Source organism: Plasmodium yoelii (genome assembly GCF_900002385.2).
Source record: "Plasmodium yoelii strain 17X genome assembly, chromosome: 10".
Classification (NCBI taxonomy): Eukaryota; Apicomplexa; class Aconoidasida; order Haemosporida; family Plasmodiidae; genus Plasmodium; species Plasmodium yoelii.
Genome location: NC_036182.2, coordinates 90,486 through 111,552, shown reverse-complemented (window position 1 = coordinate 111,552; position 21,067 = coordinate 90,486). Strand labels below are relative to the sequence as shown.

General features: G+C 20.1%; 6 protein-coding genes across 6 annotated transcripts; all 6 read left to right on the top strand.

The window, feature by feature from the left end:
* Positions 1-701: 701 nt before the first annotated feature.
* PY17X_1000100 (PIR protein) lies at positions 702-1,881 on the top strand (the record flags this gene model as incomplete). The annotated part of the gene is made up of 3 exons (XM_022956141.2): positions 702-716; positions 851-1,717; positions 1,819-1,881. The coding sequence occupies 3 exons, from the start codon at positions 702-704 to the stop codon at positions 1,879-1,881; spliced, it is 945 nt and encodes a 314-aa protein (XP_022813228.2).
* Positions 1,882-4,797: 2,916 nt separating this feature from the next.
* On the top strand, positions 4,798-5,877 carry PY17X_1000097 (PIR protein; the record flags this gene model as incomplete). Its single annotated transcript, XM_022956942.2, has 3 exons — positions 4,798-4,812; positions 4,922-5,704; positions 5,791-5,877. 3 exons carry the CDS (start codon positions 4,798-4,800, stop codon positions 5,875-5,877), a joined length of 885 nt encoding a protein of 294 aa, XP_022812771.2.
* Positions 5,878-8,267: 2,390 nt separating this feature from the next.
* PY17X_1000093 (PIR protein) lies at positions 8,268-9,373 on the top strand (the record flags this gene model as incomplete). The annotated part of the gene is made up of 3 exons (XM_022956943.2): positions 8,268-8,282; positions 8,418-9,200; positions 9,287-9,373. The coding sequence occupies 3 exons, from the start codon at positions 8,268-8,270 to the stop codon at positions 9,371-9,373; spliced, it is 885 nt and encodes a 294-aa protein (XP_022812772.2).
* Positions 9,374-11,662: 2,289 nt separating this feature from the next.
* Positions 11,663-12,683, top strand: PY17X_1000091 (PIR protein; the record flags this gene model as incomplete). Its single annotated transcript, XM_022957755.1, has 3 exons — positions 11,663-11,677; positions 11,798-12,532; positions 12,618-12,683. 3 exons carry the CDS (start codon positions 11,663-11,665, stop codon positions 12,681-12,683), a joined length of 816 nt encoding a protein of 271 aa, XP_022811147.1.
* A 2,269-nt stretch (positions 12,684-14,952) lies between these two features.
* PY17X_1000087 (PIR protein) lies at positions 14,953-16,035 on the top strand (the record flags this gene model as incomplete). The annotated part of the gene is made up of 3 exons (XM_022957751.1): positions 14,953-14,967; positions 15,097-15,849; positions 15,940-16,035. 3 exons carry the CDS (start codon positions 14,953-14,955, stop codon positions 16,033-16,035), a joined length of 864 nt encoding a protein of 287 aa, XP_022811146.1.
* Positions 16,036-18,283: 2,248 nt separating this feature from the next.
* PY17X_1000085 (PIR protein) lies at positions 18,284-19,461 on the top strand (the record flags this gene model as incomplete). The annotated part of the gene is made up of 3 exons (XM_022957744.1): positions 18,284-18,298; positions 18,436-19,308; positions 19,396-19,461. The coding sequence occupies 3 exons, from the start codon at positions 18,284-18,286 to the stop codon at positions 19,459-19,461; spliced, it is 954 nt and encodes a 317-aa protein (XP_022811145.1).
* Between the last annotated feature and the right edge of the window lie 1,606 nt (positions 19,462-21,067).

Below are 21,067 nucleotides of genomic sequence, written 5' to 3'. Positions count from 1 at the left end.
ATGGCAAAATATATTATAAAATTGCACAATAAGATATACTTCTAAATTGAAGTATATAGAAATAAAAATAAAGTTATCGAACTCATTAAAATGGATTATGAATTTATCTACATTCATTAAAAACAATATAAATTTATTTAATTTTCATAGAAAATGTAGCATGTAACTTAATTCGAAAATACTTTAATTTTAATAAAGCATTGTATATAGTATTAGAAGCAAATATATAAAAGTTTAATATATTTTATGGATTATAGTAATAATATAATTTTTAATTTTTTATACTGTGCAGTATTTGAGTTTTATGACGTTGTTTGTGTTCTATATTAAAGCATATGTATATATTTTTTAAATTCATTATAAAAGTATATTCATTTTTATAATAAAGTTATACCATATTTTATTAATAATAATAATTTTTGTATAAAATGCATCATATATACATATGGAAAAGGTGTATTAAGAAACCCTATATTTAAGGTAATTTAGCTAATCCCCATAAAATAAGTATAATATGATTTTAGTAATAATATTATTTTATTATTCTATATTAATTTAATTATTGAAAAACTTATAATATATTTAACTACAGACAATTGTAATATATAGGATTAATGTATTTGCGTCACATATTTGGCGCAGTGTATATTAAACAGCATGATTCTACTCAATTTACAAATATAAAATAAAATTCCATTATAATGAATGACGATGTGGTATATGCATTTTTTAATAATAATAATTTCCTTTACATTTTTTGATATTATATATATATATATCATTAAACTTTATTTTAATAAAAATTTCAATAATACATATTTCTTATAATTGTTTTTAAATGTTTTCTTAGTGTAAAACGCTACAGGATGTAAAGGAATGGTTTCTTGATAAATTGGGCAGTAATGGTCACTATCAACTTATAAAGGTTGAAGATCTCGAAAAGTATTGTATTGATGGATGTGATACTAATTTCGATAAAATTAATGCTGGATGTTTATATTTGTTGGATCAATTCTATAAGGATTCTGGTATAGCTCCCTCTCCTTCAAAAAGTAACCCCAATGTTGTTGATAATATTTTTATATGGTTAAGTTATATGTTAAACCTGAACAAAACTAATAAACATGACAATATGCAGTATTTTTATGATAATTACATAAAGCAACGTAGTACGTATAAGGTGTATATAAATGAATTATCTGGTTATGAGAATTATAAGGATCTTATAGATACTAGAAAGTATTTGTTGAATATGGATAGTAATATTGTATCTAAATTTTATGAAGCACTTAATTTATTATGTAATTTGTATAATGAACTTGATTATAACAATAAAAATTGCGAGAATTATTTGGATAATAGTGAATTTTTAAAAAAATATCAAGAACTTGAGCAAGATACTAGTATTACTGGAAATAAGTCATATAAAGAAATATTGTCTACTTTATCAACTGATTATGATGGTTTTAAAAGGGGATGTAACAGTATTTTATCCTCTCTATCGGCAGAAACAAAAGATAAGCCTGGACTAACTCCTGGACTAATTTCTGGACAAGATTCTGGACTATATTTGGGATTAGATTATGGACAAGAATCTGAACCCAATTCTGAATCGAGTTCTGAAGCTACATCATCAAGTTCGTCGATAACAAGCAAATTAATTCCAGTTTTATTGATACTTGGTGCAATACCAATTTTTTTGGGAATTGCTTATAAGGTAAATAATAAGGAATTAAAAAATATTACATTTAAATATTATTTTCATTAAATATATGCAAACATTAAACAAATTATACGTTTTTTAAAATTTTATATTAGTATTCATTATTTGGATTTCGGAAAAGAGTTCAAAAACATTTAAGAGAAAAGCTAAAAAAATAAAGAAGAAAACTGATCATTAATATGTGATTCGAAGATTAATAATGATTGATATATGTTAAGAAATTGTCTATTTGAAAATAAATAATTTTTCACCATAATTTTTGAACATAATTATTGGGTCTATAAGAATAATTAAATAATATAACCAATAATATATAATGTTATATATGTATAGTTATAATATTTTTATATTGTATTTGTATAATTTTTAAACAGTTTTTATGCTGTGGGTCAGGATTATGTTTATGGAACCCACATTTGGGTTAGGGTTAAAGTACTATATCTTTATTTAATTTTTTATAGTTTGAACACTAATTAAATATATGTACCATCCTTGTATATTTAATTTCGAGCTGAAGCCTAAATATGCAACCAAAGAATGGGTACTGTCATCAATATGAAAGGGACCACATAACATTTTCCCATAAAGTATAATATATATAATTGAGTGTTCATGTCGATTAATATGATTAAAATAAAATGTCTATATTGTATATATTAATATAGATATTTTCTATATAATAATTATCATTATATAAGACTTTTTAACCCAGAGTTATATTGAATTATGCATATCATAATATATTTTTTTATTTGATGAAACATTTTATTTAGTAAACTTATTATTTGTACCATTTGTTTTAATTTAAATCTTATTTTGATAACCAAACTGTAATAATAGCATTATATATGAGTCTATAACATACAATTAGATTCATTTGGAATAATTGTTTACATTATAATATACCTTCAGGTTAATGGGAATAATTTTATTGTTAATTAAATATATTACCAATATATAATAGGTAATCATAACATATAGATTCATAAAATATCGATCGATGTTCGAAAACACAACGATATCTATAAAAGATGTTTTATGCATCTAACATTTTTAATAATAAAATAAAAATCCCACTATATATACAATATTTTTTAAGTTTTAATTGTGTTACTATTCCTTTTTTGTATTTCCTTTACATTTGTATTAAAATTAACTATTATTAATAAAAGTTTTATGCGCCTTAATTTACTTATCGTAAAGGAATAATAATAGATTAATTACTATTAATTTTAAACTTTATAGTTTTGAGGTATAAATAAATTATATTTTAAAATAGATAAAAAATAAAATATAAGTATATTAATAAAATTTAATATTATAGTATGTTTTAATAATTATATATAATATGATAGATAAAATGCACTATTATTATACGCCTATATATATAAGCTGGTAAAATATTATACTAATAACTAATATTGAAATATTGTTTTATTGTGGAAACTTCATATAATTAAATATTAATTTTATCGAAAAGGCAAATAATAATTAATTTAATTTGAACTAATATTATTTTTATTAGGTTATCATATATAAATTAATAAATATGTATTATAAATATATCGTTTTACGAGGTAGTATATATGTTACAAAATGTTATACTTTAAACAATGAATCACGGAAATATCATACATTGATTTAAAGTATTTATATTAAGGGCATTAATTATTCCGTTGTACTATACAGTGACCTAGAAGTAACAATAATAATAGTAATAACAATAAATAAAGTATTAAATACGAAAAATACATTATGCTAATTTGATTCGAATATTTTGATATATATTATTAAACTTGTAATAAGAATAAAATTGTATGCATACAGGATAAAATGAAATATTATAACATTCATTTAAATATGCTTTAATGCGATAATATTAGAATTAATACTGTCAAGCAAAATAATATTAATAATTCTATAGTTTACTTAAAAATATAGTTTATTATAAAATATATAGTATAATATTATTTATTAAAATATAAAAGCAAACTATATATTTAGAAAAGTGATAATTCTAAGTTGTTTTTAATGTATAAATTAATTGAAAGTTTTAAATCTAGAAAATATAATTAAGCTAGGTAGAATAAGTAAATCTTATATGGCTACATCCTTGTCTTAAAAAATCATACTTCCCTTATCTCTCCTCTCAAAGTGCAATATACCAACCTAATACACATAATTTTCTATTATACTTAAAAATGTTCATCAATACGTATTTATGTGTTATATATTTAATATTTACTAAGTATTATTTTAAAACAATATGAATTAAAAGTCTTATTTAAGCGTATAAATACGGTTTCAGTGCTAATTGTCGTTTTAAACCGTGGGAAATATGTGCAAAATATATTATAAAATTATATAATAAGGTATATTTCTAAATTGAATTATATAGGGATAAAAATAAGGTTATTGAAAATGTTAAATATAATTGGAATGTATATATATTAATTAAAAATAATATTAAAATTATTTATATGCAATTAAAAAAGAGAGCAATACAACTTATTTTATAAATGTTATAATTTTAGAAAAAACTGTATTATATATTATAAGAAACAAATATATTAGAAAAAATATATTTATATACTTTTAGAAATTATACTAATAATAATATTTTTTATTTTTTATATTTATACAATTTTTATGTTTTAAAAGGACAGCTATTAAAACAAAAGATATGACGTTTATTTTCTATATTAAATCACATGTATAAGGAGATATATTCTAAATTCATTACAATGTTACTTTAATTTTATAATAATGCTCATATGAGTGTTATTAAGGATAACAATTTATGCAAAATTGTATTATATATATATATATATATATATGATAATAAATATATTAAACACTCCACAAAATAAGGCAATTGACTTAACTATCATAAAAGTATATATTGTTCCATATTAACTTTAAGTTTATATTAAGAATAATAAAAATATTTTTATCTACAAATAATTTCTGTATATAGGATTAAATAATTGTATTACCTATTTTAGTATACATATATATAAAAAACTAATATGATACCCCCTTAACCTAGAGATTATAAATTATATTCCATCATAATGAATGATGATCTAGTATATACACTTTTTGATATTATATTTCCTATAAACTTCATTAAGTTTTATTTTAATAACATTTTCTTAATACATATTTTTATCAATTTTTTTTTAAATGGTTTTTTAGTGTGGAAAAATAAATTTTTTGAGGATGCATTTACCCGATGAATTAAGTGGAAACGCAAAAATTGAATTTAACAAAATTAAAGATTTCCAAAAGTACTGCTCTAATAAAAGCTGCAATACTGAACTCGAACAGATTACGATTGGATTTTTATGGTTACTTGGAGAATATTTTACTGAATACCCGACTAAAGGTGGTGTTATAGAGTATAATAAACCATTTTTTCTATATATTATTTTATGGTTAAGTTACAAATTAAATCAGAACAGAGAGAAAACATTCACCTCAATAAACGATTTTTATACTAATCATGTAAAAAATGGTGGTAAATATAGTAATTTTAATAGTGATTCCTTTAGATTTACAAGTATTGATGAATTCATAGAGGGACATAAAGATCTGTTGAATATTAATATTAAAGATCTTTCTGAATTTTATGATGCATCCAAATTAATATGTAATATGTATGGTAATGCTGCACAGAACCAGACAGGCAACATACTGTCAAATAATGTGAATGATTTTGCTAGCCAATATACAGAGTTAAACAATAAATATAAAGATAAAGGTACCCCGCATAGTAAAATATTGTCTGCTTTATCAACTGATTATAATAATATAAAAGGGAAACGTAAAGATTATCAAACGCTTCCAGAGATAACAGAATTTTCTGCACTAGCATCTAAATATGGAGTTACATCATCAAGTTCGTCGATAGGAAACAAATTATTTACAGTTTTATCGATATTTGGTGCAATAGCATTTTTTTTAGGAATATCTTATAAGGTAAATAATAAGGAATTAAAAAAAATATTATTATATATATGCAAACATTAACAAACAACCGTACGCCTTTTAACATTTTATATTAGTATTCGTTATTTGGATTTCGGAAACGAGCTCAAAAACAACATTTAAGAGAAAAAATAAAAAAAATAAAGAAGAAAATGAATCATTAATATGTGATTCGAAGATTAATAATGATTAATATATGTTAAGAAGCTGTCTATTGGGAAGTAATTTTTGCATAATTTTTATATAGTTTTATGTTGCGGAACCCATATTCGGGTTAGAGCTAAGTATTATATCTTTATTTAATTTTTTATAATTTGAACACTAATTTAATATATGTATAATTCCGTATCTTTAATCACGAAATGGAATTCAAAACCCAAATGTGCTCCCCAAAGGAACATAGACATTAATATGAAAGGGGTCCATAATATTTTTTCATATATTATAATATATTAAAATGAGTGTTAATATCGATTTAATATGATTAAAATAAAATGTCTATATTGTATATATTAATATAGATATTGATTACATATGAATTCATATTATGCTATATCATAATTGCCTATTATATAAAACTTGTTAATCAGGGACTATATTGAATTATCCACATCATAATATACAATGCATTTCTTTGTTTGGTGAACACATTTATTTAGCAAAACTTATTATTTGTGTCATTATTATTTTTATTTAAATTGTATTTTAGCAACCGAACAGTAATAACAGATATTCATAAAATATCGATCGAGTATCGACAATACAACGATATCTATAAAAGGCATTTTATGCATCTAACATTTTTAATAATCAATAAAAATATGCATATTAATAAAAAAATGAATTATAGATATATGTATACTATCCTTTTAATTTTCAATTGTATTTAGCATCATTTTGTGTTAATGTTTTAATTAATATTGATGGAAATAGTTATATATACATTAATTTATTTACATAAAGGTATAATATTAGATTGATCATTATTAATTTTTAAACTTTATAGTTTTGAGGTATAAATAAATTATATTTCAAAAGATTTAAAAAATAAAATATAAGTATATTAATAAAATATAATGTTATAGTTTGTTATAATAATTGTAAATAAGTTGATAGATATAATATCGTTATTATTATATACCTATACAAATAAACTAATAACTAATATTGAAATATTGTTTTATTGTGAAACATTCATATAATTAAATATTAATATCTAAAAGACAAATAATAATATATTATAAAGATATCAATGTTATATATTTTGTTAAAGATCCAATTTGGGATTTTTAGTTTTATATTCTAAAAAACTGATAAATAAAGAAAAGGTTAAAAACTCAACGTCAAAAGTCTTTTTATTATTTCATATTAACACGTATTATATTATCATTGTTTAATAAATAATCTTTAATTACAAATACCATTGTTTTATCATAAAATTAATATAATATAGATCTTTTAATAAACTATTTGAATGTATATACATTGATAACTATAACAATAAAATGTATAAGATAAAATTAACTATACAGAACATTTAGCAAATATTTATCTAAATTTATATATTAAAAGAGAAAATATATCTTATCTCTCTCCTCTCAAAGTGCAATATACCAACCTAATACATATAGTTTTATATTATACTTTAAAATTTGCATCAATACTTATTTATATGCTAATATTTAATATTTACTAAGTATAATTTTTAAAAAAATATACATTCAAGAACTTATTTAAGCTTATAAATATCATAAGTACAGATTCAGTACTAATTGGTGTTTTAAACTATAGAAATGATACGCGAAATATATTCTATAATTATCTAATACAGAATATTTATAAATTGAAGTATATAGAAATAAAAATAATGTTATAAGATTCATTAAAATTAATTGTGAATTTATTTATATTAAATAAAAAAAATATAAATTATGTAATTTGCATAGAAAGTGGAGCATGTAACGTAATTTGAAAATACTATAATTTTAGAAAAAACTATATTATATATTATAAGAAACAAGTATATATAAATTTAATATATTTTAAAAAGCGACTATTTATATACTTTTAAGGATTATAGTAATAATATTATTTTTTATTTTTTAGATTTATACACTATTTAAGTTTTAGAAGGGAAGTCATTAAAACATAAAATATAAATATATTCCTTTTATATGTTCAAACATAAATACAAGGAAATAACATTAAATTCATTATAAAGTATATTCATTTTTATAATAAAGTTATACCAAATGTTAGTAAGAATAGCATTTATTATATAAAATACATCATATATATATTTAATCAAAATGTATTAAGTAACCCTCTATTTAAGGTAATTTAGCTAATTATGATAAACATAAATAGAACGTTTCTTTACTATAATATTATTTTATTATGTATAATAATTTAATTATTAAAAAGTTATAATATATTTAACTACAGACAGTTGTTATTTATAGGGTTAAAGTATTTTCATCACATATTTGATGCAGTGTATACAAAATAGCATGATTCTACTCAATTTATAAATATAAAATGAAATTTCATCACAATGGATAAGCAAGTGGTATATGAATTTTTTAATAATAATAATTTCCTTTACATTTTTTGATATTATATTATATATAAACATCATTAAACTTCATTTTAATAAAATTTTCAATAATACATGTTTTTATTAATTGTTTAAAATTTTTTTTAGTTTAATAACTTCATTTATGTAATGAAGAATTTAGAATATGATTCGAATAATAAAAAATATCAATTTAAAGAAGATACACATTTCAAAAAGTATTGTACTGGTGATTGTGATAATGATCTCGACAAAATTAATGCTGGATGTTTATATTTTTTTAATGCCTTTTTTGGGAGTTCTGATTTGTTTAATTCTGTTGCAAAAGGTAACATCAATATTGTTGATTACATTATCTTATGGTTAAATTATATGTTAAGCCTAAAGGAAAATCAAGCAAAAAACAGTCTAAATCATTTTTATACTACATTTATAAATAATGAAGGGTATAAAAATACTATAAATTATATTGAGGGGTATAATAATTATAAGGGTCTTATAGATAAAAATCACAATTTGAAGAATACGGATATGGATAGTAATATTATATCTGAATTATATGATGCATTTAAATTATTATGTGAAATGTACTCTGAATTTGATGGAAGCACGTCAAATTGCACAAAATATTCAGGAAAAGCTGATAATTTTGTCGAAAAATATAATAAACTAAATAAAAATTCTAATAATACTGATGATAGTTCATACAAACAAATATTGTGCACTTTATCAAGTGATTATGATAATTTAAAAAATAAATGTCGAAGTTTTAGATCCCTTCCAGAGATAACAAAAAAATGTTCTGCACAAATGTCTGGAGTTACATCATCAAGTTCGTCGATAGCAAACAAATTATTTATAGTTTTATCTATATTTGGTGCAATAGGAATTTTTTTGGGAATTTCTTATAAGGTAAATAATAAGAACTTGAAAAATTATTTTCATTATATATATGCAAACGCTAACAAAAAATAATTCGTTTACCGTTTTTATATTAGTATTCGTTATTTGGATTTCGGAAACGATTTAAAAAACAACAAATAAGAGAAAAAATAAAAAATATAAAGAAGAAAATAAATCAATAATATATGATTCGAAGATTAATAATGATTAATATATGTTAAGAAGTTGTATATTGGGGAGCAATTTTTGCATAATTTTTATATAGTTTTTATGTTGTGGGTCAGGGTTGTGTTTATGTAACTCATATTGGGGTTAGGGATAAGTATTATATCTTTATTTAATTTTTATAATTAAACACTAATTTAATATATGTACTATACTCGTATTTTTAATCACAAGATGAAATCAAAAGTCCGAATATGCAACCAAGAAGGGGCATAAGCTAATATGTAATGAATTGCGTAACATGTTTTATAAGTTATAATATATATAATTGAGTGTTCATGCTGATTTAATATGATTAAAATAAAATGTCTATATTGCATATATTAATATAGATATTGATTATATATGAATTCATATTATATATATCATAATTTCCTATTATATAAAACTTGTTAATCAGGGACTATATTGAATTATGTATAACATAATATGTTTCTTTGGTTGATGAAACATTTTATTTAGTAAAACGTATAACTTTTGTCATATTTATTTTGATTTAAATCATGTTATCCAACTGAACTGTAATAATATAGATTCATAAAATATCGATCGATATTCGACAATATAACGTTATCTATAAAATGCATTTTATGCATCTAACATTTTTAGTAATACATAAAAAATGTACTATAGATATATTATAATAAATTTATAAATTATAAATATATATAATAATAATTTTTTTCATTTCAATAATTTGCATTTATATTAATGTTCTAATTTATATTGATAGGAATAGCTATATATATTAATTTAATTATCATAAAGGTATAATAATAGATTAATCACTATTAAGTTGTAAATTTTAAAGATATGAGGTATATATAAATTATATTTTAAAATAGTTAATATAATTGAATATAAGTATATTAATAAAATATAATATTATAGTTTGTTATAATAATTGTAAATAATTTGATAGATATAATATCGCTATTATATGCCTATACATATAATCTAATAAATACTATACTAATAACTAATATTGAAATATTTTTTTATTGTGGAAACTTCACATAATTAAATGTTAATATTATATAAAAGACACATAATAATACATTATAAAGGTATCATTGTTATATATTTTTTAAAGATCCAATTTGGGATTTGTAGTTTTATATTTTAAAAAACTGGATAAATTGTGAAAAGGGTAACGATTCAACATTAAATTTCCTTTTATTATTCCATGTTAACGCATATTATATTATCATTGTTTTACCATATAATTAATAAAATATAGAATTTTTAATAAATTATTTGAATGTACATACATTGATAACTATATCAATAAATTTATAAGATAAGAATGAACAATGCAGAGCATTTAAAGAATATTTATATAAATTTATATATTAAAAGAGCAAATATATCTTATCTCTCTCCTCTTGAAGGGCAATATAACAACCTAATTAAACATTGTTTTATATTATACTTTAAAATGTGCATCAATACTTATTTATATGTTAATATTTAATATTTACTATGTATTATTTTAAAATCAATCTACATTCAAAGATTTATTTAATCTTATAAATATATTAATAAGTATGGGTTCAGTGCTAATTGTTGTTTTAAATAATGGAAAAGATGGGAAAATATATTATAAAATTACCCAATAGAGAATACTTCTCAATTAGAATATGTAGGAATAAAATAAAGTTATTTAACGCATTAAAATTATTTTTTAATTTATCTATATTAAATAAAAATAATATAAATTTATATATTTTGCATAGAAAGTGGAGCATGTAACTAAATTTGAAAATGCTATTATTTTAGAAAAAACTATAATATATATTATAAGAAATAAGTATATACTTTAAGAATTCTAATAATAATAACTTTCTTAATTTTTTATATTTGTGTAGTATTTGAGTTTTATGACGTTGTTTGTGTTCTATATTAAAGCATATGTATAAGTATACATTTTTTAAATTCATTATAAAAGTATATTAATTTTTATAATAAAGTTATACCAAATGTTAGTAAGAATAGTATTTTTTGTATAAAATGTATTAAGCAACCCTCTATTTAAGGTAATTTAGCTAAATGTCATAAAATAAGTATAATATGATTTTAGTAATACTACTATATTATTATTTTATATGAAGTTAAAATTAAGAATAATATGTCTAACGAAAGATAACTGATACGTAAAGAGATTAAGTAAATATACCATATATTTTATACAATATATATAAATAACATCACCCCACATAATCTCCAAATTATAACAGAATTTCATTATGTCTTATAAAGAGGTATATATCTTTTTTCTTATATTATTCGTATGTTGTATTCCTATAAATTATATTAATTTTCATTTTAGTAATATTTACATTAATACATTCTTTTGTTTAATTTGCAAATTATATTCATAGTGTAAATTAATTAATGATATTGATACATATTTTTTTGATGATCTGAACAACCCGAGAGAAGATATTTCTGGAAGTTTTTTAAGTGTGTATTGCCCTGATAATAACTGTAGTAGTGATGAAGAAAAGATTATCTCTGGTTTTATAATGTTACTAAATAATCTTGAAATTGTAGAAAGTGATAAAATTTTTGAATACGCTATTTTATGGTTAAGTTATAAACTAAATCAAAAAAAAGAAAATGGAATCACCACATTAAACGCTTTTTATACTAAACATATAGAAACAAATGATTTTTATAAGGATAAAATATCTAATGATAATGATAATAATATTAATATGGATTTTATAGAAAAAAAAATAAGATCGATGGATATTGATATTAAAGATATATCTAATTTTTATGATGCATTTAAATCATTATGCAACATGTATAGTGAAATTAGTGAAAAAACAAATACTGAATGCAATAAATGTTTAGAAAATGCTGGAGAATTTTTTGAAAAATGTGAAAAAGTTAAAAATGTTTTTGATATTACTAAAGGAAGTTCTTATTTACAACTATGGTTAAGTTTATCAAAAGATTATAAAAATTTTGAACAAATATATAATAGTTTAGTATGTGATAATTCCTCACAACTTGTAGCTTGTCGACGAAGTTCAGTAACAAAAAATACACTAATTTCAATTGCAATTATATTTGTTGCAGCATCAATTTTATTGGGAGTTTCTTATAAGGTAAATAATAAGGAATTAAAAAAAAATATTATATATATGTAAACATTAACAAATAAATCGTATACTTCTTAACATTTTATATTAGTATTCGTTATTTGGTTTTCGGAAACGATCTAAAAAACAACATTTAAGAGAAATGCTAAAAAAGTAAAGAAGAAACTGATCATTAATATATTATTCGAAGAGTAGTGATTATTCCATGAATAGTAATAATGGTTGATATATTTTAAGAAATTGTCTATTTCAAAGTAATTTTTGCATAATTTTTATATAGTTTTTATGTTGATTAGGGTTAAGTATTATATTGCATTTAATTTTTTATAACTTGAACACTAATTAAATATATATACCATCCTGTATGTTTAATTTCGAGATGATGTTATAAATATGTACTGTCAAAGGAGGATTGCCATTAATATGAAAGGGGTCACATAACATATTTATAAGTTATAATATATATAATTGAGTGTTCATGATGATTTAATATGATTAAAATAAATATATTACAAATATTATTATAAACATTTTCTATATAATAATTGCCTATTATATAAGCCTTGATAACCCAGAGATATATTGAATTATGCATGTCATAATATGTTTCTTTATTTGGTGAAATATTTTATTTAGTAAATCTTATTATTTGTACCATATTGATTTTAATTTAAATCATGTTATCCAACTGAACTGTAATAATGGATAGTCATAAAATATAGATTCATAATTTATCGATCGAGAATCGACAATACAACGTTATCTATAAAAGGCATGTTATGCATCTAACATTTTTTGTAATACATAAAAAATACACTATATATCAATATTTTTGATGTTTTAATTGTAGTTACTATTCTCTTTTATATTTCCTTTACATTTGTATTCAAATTAATTAGTATTAATAAAAGATGCTTTATATACATTAATTTATTTTCTATAAAGGTATAATATTAAATTATTAACTATTTATTTTTAAACTTCATAGTTTTGAGGTATAAATAAATTATATTTCAAAATATTTAAAAAATAAAATATAAGTATATTAATAAAATTTAATGTTATAGTTCTAGTAATTATAAATAAGATTATAGATATAATGCGTTATTATTATATGACTATACATATAAACTAATAAAATACTATACCAATAATTAATATTGAAATATTGTTTTATTGTGGAAACTGAATACAATTAAATATTAATTTTATCAAAAAGACAAATAATAATGCATTATAATGATATAATTTTTATATATTTGTTAAAGATCCACTTTGGGATATGTGGTTTTATATTATAAAAATTTGGATCCATGGAGAAAATGATAAAGATTTGATTCATGTTAAATGTCATTTTGTCAATGTTTAATGAATCGTATTTAATTAAAAACAACATTATGTTATCATAGAACTAATAAAATATAGAAATTTTAATAAATTATTTGAATGTATATGCATTAATAACTATAACAATAAAATATATAAGATAAAAATGAACAATTCAGAGCATTTAGAGAATATTTATATAAATTTAAATAATAAAAGAGCAAAGATATCTTATCTCTCTCCTCTTAAAGTAAAATATAATAACTTAATTAAACATAGTTTTCTATTACACTTTAAAATTTCCATCAATAGTTATTTATATGTTAATATTTAGTATTTAATTAGTATTATTTTAAAAACTATATACATATAAAAACGTATTTAAGCTTACAAATATAGGTTTAGTGCTAATTGTTTTAAACCGTGAAAATTATGCGTAAAATATATTGTAAAATTACTCAATATGGTATATTTATAAATTGAAGTATATAGAAATAAAAATATAGTTATCGGAATCATTAAAATGGATTATGAATTTATCTATATTCATCAAAAACAATATAAATTTATATAATTTGCATAGAAAATGGAACAATGTAACTTACTTTGTAAATGTTATAATTTAAATAAAATATTGGTATATATTATAAGAAACAAGTATATAAATATATATTTATATACTTTTAAAAATTATACTAATAATAGATTTATTAAAGCATGAGAAAAAAATTGTATTTTTCTATATTGGGACACAAATATAAGAGGGAGTATTTTAAATTCATTACTAAACTACTTAAAATTTTATAATAAAATTATAATGGATGTTATTAATAATCATAAATTATATTATACATCTGACCAAAATGTATTAAATGTCTCCAATTTAAGGCAGCTTAGTAGTTATCAAAAAAGGAATAGACCGTTTCTTTAGTAATAATATTATTCTATATTAATTTAATTATTGAAAAACTTATAATATATATAACTACAGACCGTTGTTATATATAGGGTTAAAGTATTTGTGTCGCATATTGAGGGCTGTGTATATAAAACAGCATGCTTTTACTCAATTTACAAATCAAGAATATAATTCCATTATAATGAATAAGCAAGTGGTATATGCATTGTTTAATAATAATTTCCTTTACATTTTTTGATATTGACCATATATAAATATCATCAATATTTTAATAAAATTTTCAATAATACACATTTTTATTAATTGTTTTTAAATGATTTCTTAGTGTGAAAAGTTCAAGAATTTAACGGCGAATTTAGAATATGATTCGAATAATGAAAGCTATAAATTTAAAGATAATACAGATTTCAAAGTGTACTGTACTGACGAAAATTGTGATAATGATTTTGATAATATTAGTGCTGGATGTTTATATTTGTTTAATGAATTCTTTAAGAATTCTTCTGTATTTGAGTCTGTTGCAAAAAGTAACATCAATATTGTTGATTATATTATCATATGGTTAAGTTATATGTTAAACTTTAACAGAATGGGAGAACACGACAGTATAGAGCCTTTTTATAAAATATATATAAATAATGATGATACAGATAATAAGTATAATGAGAAAATAAATGATGTTACTGCTTATGAGAGTTATAAGGATCTTATAGATAAAAAACAAAATTTGATGAGCATTTATATTAAAGATATGCCTAAATTTTATGATGCATTTATATTATTATGTGAAATGTATAGTGAACTTGAAACAAATTCAAATTGCGATAATTATTTAGAAAAAGCTAAAAGGTTTGTTGAAAAATATGATGAACTTAATGAAGATTATAATAATGGTAAAGGTAGCCCCTATAATCAATTATTATCTACATTATCAAATGATTATTATAATTTAAAAAGTATATGTAATGATTTTCCATCACTTCCAACATATTCACGAAAATTAATAATAAAAAGGACACTAATTCCAATTTCATTTATATTTGTTGTAGTATCAATTTTCTTGGGGATTGCATATAAGGTAAATAATAAGTCAGTTAAACAATATATTCAGCACTGATTAATTTGTGAATATAAATAAATTATACATTTTTTTAAATTTTTACATTAGTATTCGTTACTTGGATTTCGGAAACGATCTCAAAAGCAATGTTTAAGAGAAAAAATAAAAAATATAAAGAAGAAAATGACAAATAATATATGTTAAGAAGTTGTCTATTGGGAAGTAATTTTTGCATAATTTTTATATAGTTTTTATGTTGTAGAACCCATATTCGGGTTAGGGCTATGTTTTATATTGTATTAATTTTTTATAATTTGAACACTAATTAAATATATGTGCCATCTCGTATGTTTAATCACAAGATGAAGTCTAAATATACACCCCTCAAGGGATACTGCCATTAATATGAAAAGGGCCATATCACATTTTTTCATAAGTTATAATATATATAATTGAGTATTAATATATATTTAATATGATTAAAGTAAAATAACTATATTACATATATTAATTCATATTATGCTATATCGTAATTATTTATTATATAAAGTTTGTTAATCATAATTATAATGAATTATGCATATCCTAATATGTTTCTTTATTTTATGAAAATTTTATTTAGTAAAACTTATAACTTGTATCATATTTATTTTAATTTAAATCGTATTTTTATAATCGAACAATATAATAATTTTATTATTAGAGTATAATTATAACTCGATTCATATTAATGATTATATTTTTAATGTTAATTAAGAATATTACCAATATATAATAGATATTCATAAAATATAGATTCATAAATATCGATCGAGAATCGACAATATAACATAATCTATAAATTATTGTTATGCTTCTAACATTTTTTGAAGTTGTAATTGTCGTTACTATTATCTTCTTGTATTAATAGAAGTTGCTCCATATTTAACTTATCATAAAGGTAGAACATTATATTAATTACTATTAATTTTTAAACTTTATATTTTGAGGTATAAATATATTATATTTTAAAATAGTTAAAAAATAAAATATAAGTATATTAATAAACTTTCATATTATAGATATGATGCATTATTATATGCCTATACATATAATCTAGAAATTACCAATAGTTAATATTAAAATATTGTTTTATTGTGAAACCTTCATATAATTAAATATTAATTTTATCGAAAAGACACATAATACATTATAAAGGTATCAAAGTTATATATTTGTTAAAGATCCAATTTGGCATTTGTAGTTTTATATTCAAAAATATGGATCAATGGAGAAAAGGATAAAGACTCAATTAATGTTAAATGCCATTTTATTATTCCATATTATATTATTATTGTTTTATCGTAGAGTTAATAAAATATAAAATTTTTAATAAATTATTTGAATGAATATACATTGATAACTATAAAAATATAGCATATAAGATAAAAATGAACAATGCATAAAATTTAACGAACATTTATCTAAATATATATATATTAAAAGAGCAAATATATCTTATCTCTCTCCTCTAAAAGGGCAATATATCAACCTAATACAGATAGTTTTCTATTATACTTCAAAATTTGAATCAATATTTATTTATATGTTATATATTTAATATTTACTAAGTATTATTTTAAAAAAAATATACATTCAAAGACTTATTTAAGCTTATAAATACGGATTCAGTGCTAATTGTTGTTTTAATGAATGGAAATTATGCGTAAAATAAAACATAAATTTCCTAATAAGTTATACTTCTAAATTGAAGTATATGGGAATAAAAATAAAGTTATTGGAGTTATTAAATGGATTATGAATTTATCTACATTCATTAAAAACAATATAAATTTATATAATTTAAATAGAAAATGGAGCATGTAACTTAATTTGAAAATACTATAATTTTAGAAAAAAATATATATATTATAAGAAACAAGTATTTAAAAATTTATTTTATCTTATTAAATGATTATTTATATACTTTTAAGAATTATAGTAATAATAGAATTTTTTATTTTTTAAATTTATACAGTATTCATGTTTTAGAAAATGTTTTACTAAAAAAGGAGATGCTATAGGTTTTTTATGTTCAAACATAAGTAAAAGGAAATATAATTTAAATTCATTATAAAAGTATATTAATTTTTATAATAAAATTATACCAGGTTTTAGTATGAATAGCATTTTTTGTACAAAATCTATCATATCTATATTTAATCAAAAATGTATTAACCCTCTATTTAAGGTAATTTAGCTAATTATCATAAATATAAATGTAACTTTTCTTTAGTAATAATATTATTTTATTATTCTATATTAATTTAATTATTGAACAACATATAATATATTTAACTACAGACAGTTGTTATTTATAGGGTTAAAGTATTTGCGTCACATATTGGGGACAGTGTATATAAAACAACATGATTCTATTCAATTTACAAATCAAAAATAAAATCTCATTATAATGACTGACTACATGGTATATGTATTTTTTTAATAATAATAAATTCCTTTACATTTTTTAATATTGTATTATATATAAATATCATTAAACTTTATTTTATAATAGTTTCATTAACACATATTTTTATTATACTTTTTTAAATGTTTTATTAGTGTGGAAGGTTTAAGCTTTTGAGAATATATTTCCCCGATGAATTAAACAGATCTACAAGTTATGATTTTCATGGTTTAGGGAATATTCAGAATTATTGCCCTACTGTAGGTTCAGGAAACAATAAAAAATGCAATACTAATCTCGATAAAATTAAGGCTGGATGTTTATGGTTATTTGAACAAAATATTATTAATAATACTGATAGTTTAAGTAAAGAACAGATTGAAATTATTATTACATACATTATGACATGGTTAAGTTATAAACTAAATCAAAATTCACCTGAAAAATTCCTCAAATTTAAAGATTTTTATACTAATCATATAGAAAATAATACGGATTATAATAATTGTAAAAAAAAAATAAAAAATAATAATTATGAAGATTGTAGTAATAAATTAAAAGAAAAAATGGGATATAAGAATTTTAAGGAGTTCATAGAAGCAAAAAAATGTTTGATGGATATTGATATTAAAGATATGTCTAAATTTTATGAGGCACTTAAATTATTATGTATAATGTATACTGAGTATAATGCAGACAAGTCAAATTGCACAAAATGTTTGGGAGATGCAAATAACTTTGTTGTAAAATATGACCAGCTTAACAAAGATCACAGCATTACTAAAGATGGTCTCTATAATAAACTATTTTCTACATTATCAACTGATTATAATAGCTTAAAAGATATATGTAACGATACTTCAACCTTTCCACCGATAAATACAACACAAGTTTCTGTAACAAATTCTGTAGATAATACTGTACAAGGTTTTGAAGCTACATCATCAAATCCGTCGATAATAAGCAAATTAATTCCAGTTTTATCGATATTAGTTGCAATAGCAATTTTTTTAGGAATTTCTTATAAGGTAATTAATAAGGAATTAAAAAATTATTTTCATTATATATATCCAAACGTTAACAAAAAAATAATACATTTACCATTTTTATATTAGTATTCGTTATTTGGATTTCGGAAGCGACCTCAAAAACAATATTTAAGAAAAAAACTAAAAAAATAAAGAATAAAATGAATCATTAATATATGATTCAAAAAGTAGGATTATTCCAGGAATAGTAATAATGATTTATATATTTTAAGAAACTGTCTTTCGAAGTAATTTTTGATCATAGTTTTTATATTGTTTTTATGTTGTGGAACCCATGTTCGGGTTAGGGTTAAGTATTATATTGTATTTAATTTTGAATAATTTGAACAATAATTAAATATATGTACCATCCCGTATGCTTAATCACGAGATGAAGTTCAAAATATGCACCCCCTAAAGGGGTACTGTTATTAATATGAAAAGAGCCACATCATATTTTTTCATAAATTATAATACATATAATTGAGTCTTCATGCCGATTTTATATGATTAAAATAAAATGTTTATATTGCATATATTAATTCATATTATGATATATCATAATTATTTATTATATAAGATTTGTTAACCCAGAGTTATATTTAATTATGCATATCATAATATATTTCTTTATTTGATGAAACATTTTATTTAGTAGAACTAATTATTTGTATCATTTGTTTTAATTTAAATCGTATTTTGATAACCGAGCAGTATAATAATACTATATATCATAGTATAAATTATAATTAGATTCATTTGGAACAATTGTTTACATTATAATATACCTTCAGATTAATGAGTATATTTTTAATATTAATTAAACATATTACCAATATATAATAGATATTCATATAATATAAATCGAGGTTCGACAATACAACATTATCTATAAAAGGCATTTTATGCATCTAACATTTTTAGTAATACAATAAAAATATACATATTAATAAAAAATTGCATTATAGATATAGGCATACTATCCTTTTAACTTTCGATTATATATAGTATCATTTTATATTAAAGCTTTAAATTCAAATAATATAAATCGTTCTATATACATTAATTTATTTACTATAAAGGTATAATATTAGATTAATCACTATTAATTTTGAACTTTATAATTTTGAGGTATATAAAAATTGGAAATACATATTTAAAGTAGTTAAAAGACAAAATATAAGTATATTAATAAAATTTAATGTTATATTTTGTTTTAACAAATGTAAATAATATGAAAGATAGAATAACGTTATTATTATATGCTTATACATATAATATAATAAATTACTCTACTAGTAACTAATATTGAAATATTGTTTTATTGTGGAAACTTCATATAATTAAATATTAATTTTATCGAAAAGACACATAATAACCCATTATAAAGGTATCAATGCTATATATATGTTAATGATTCAATTTGAATTTGTAGTTTTATATTATAAAAATATGAATCAATGGTGAAAGGGTTAAAGACTCAATTCGTGTTAAATGTTATTTTATTATTCCATATTAACGCATATTATATTGCCGTTGTTTTACCATAGAATTCATAAAATATAGAATTTTTAATAAATTATTTGAACGATATACATTAACTATAACAGTAAAATATATAAGATAAAATTATGTATAATATTTAGCGAAATATATATATTAAAGAGCTAATATATCTTATCTCTCTCCTATTAAAGGGTAAAATAATAACCTAATCAAACATAGTTTTCTATTATACTTTAAAAATAGCATCAATACT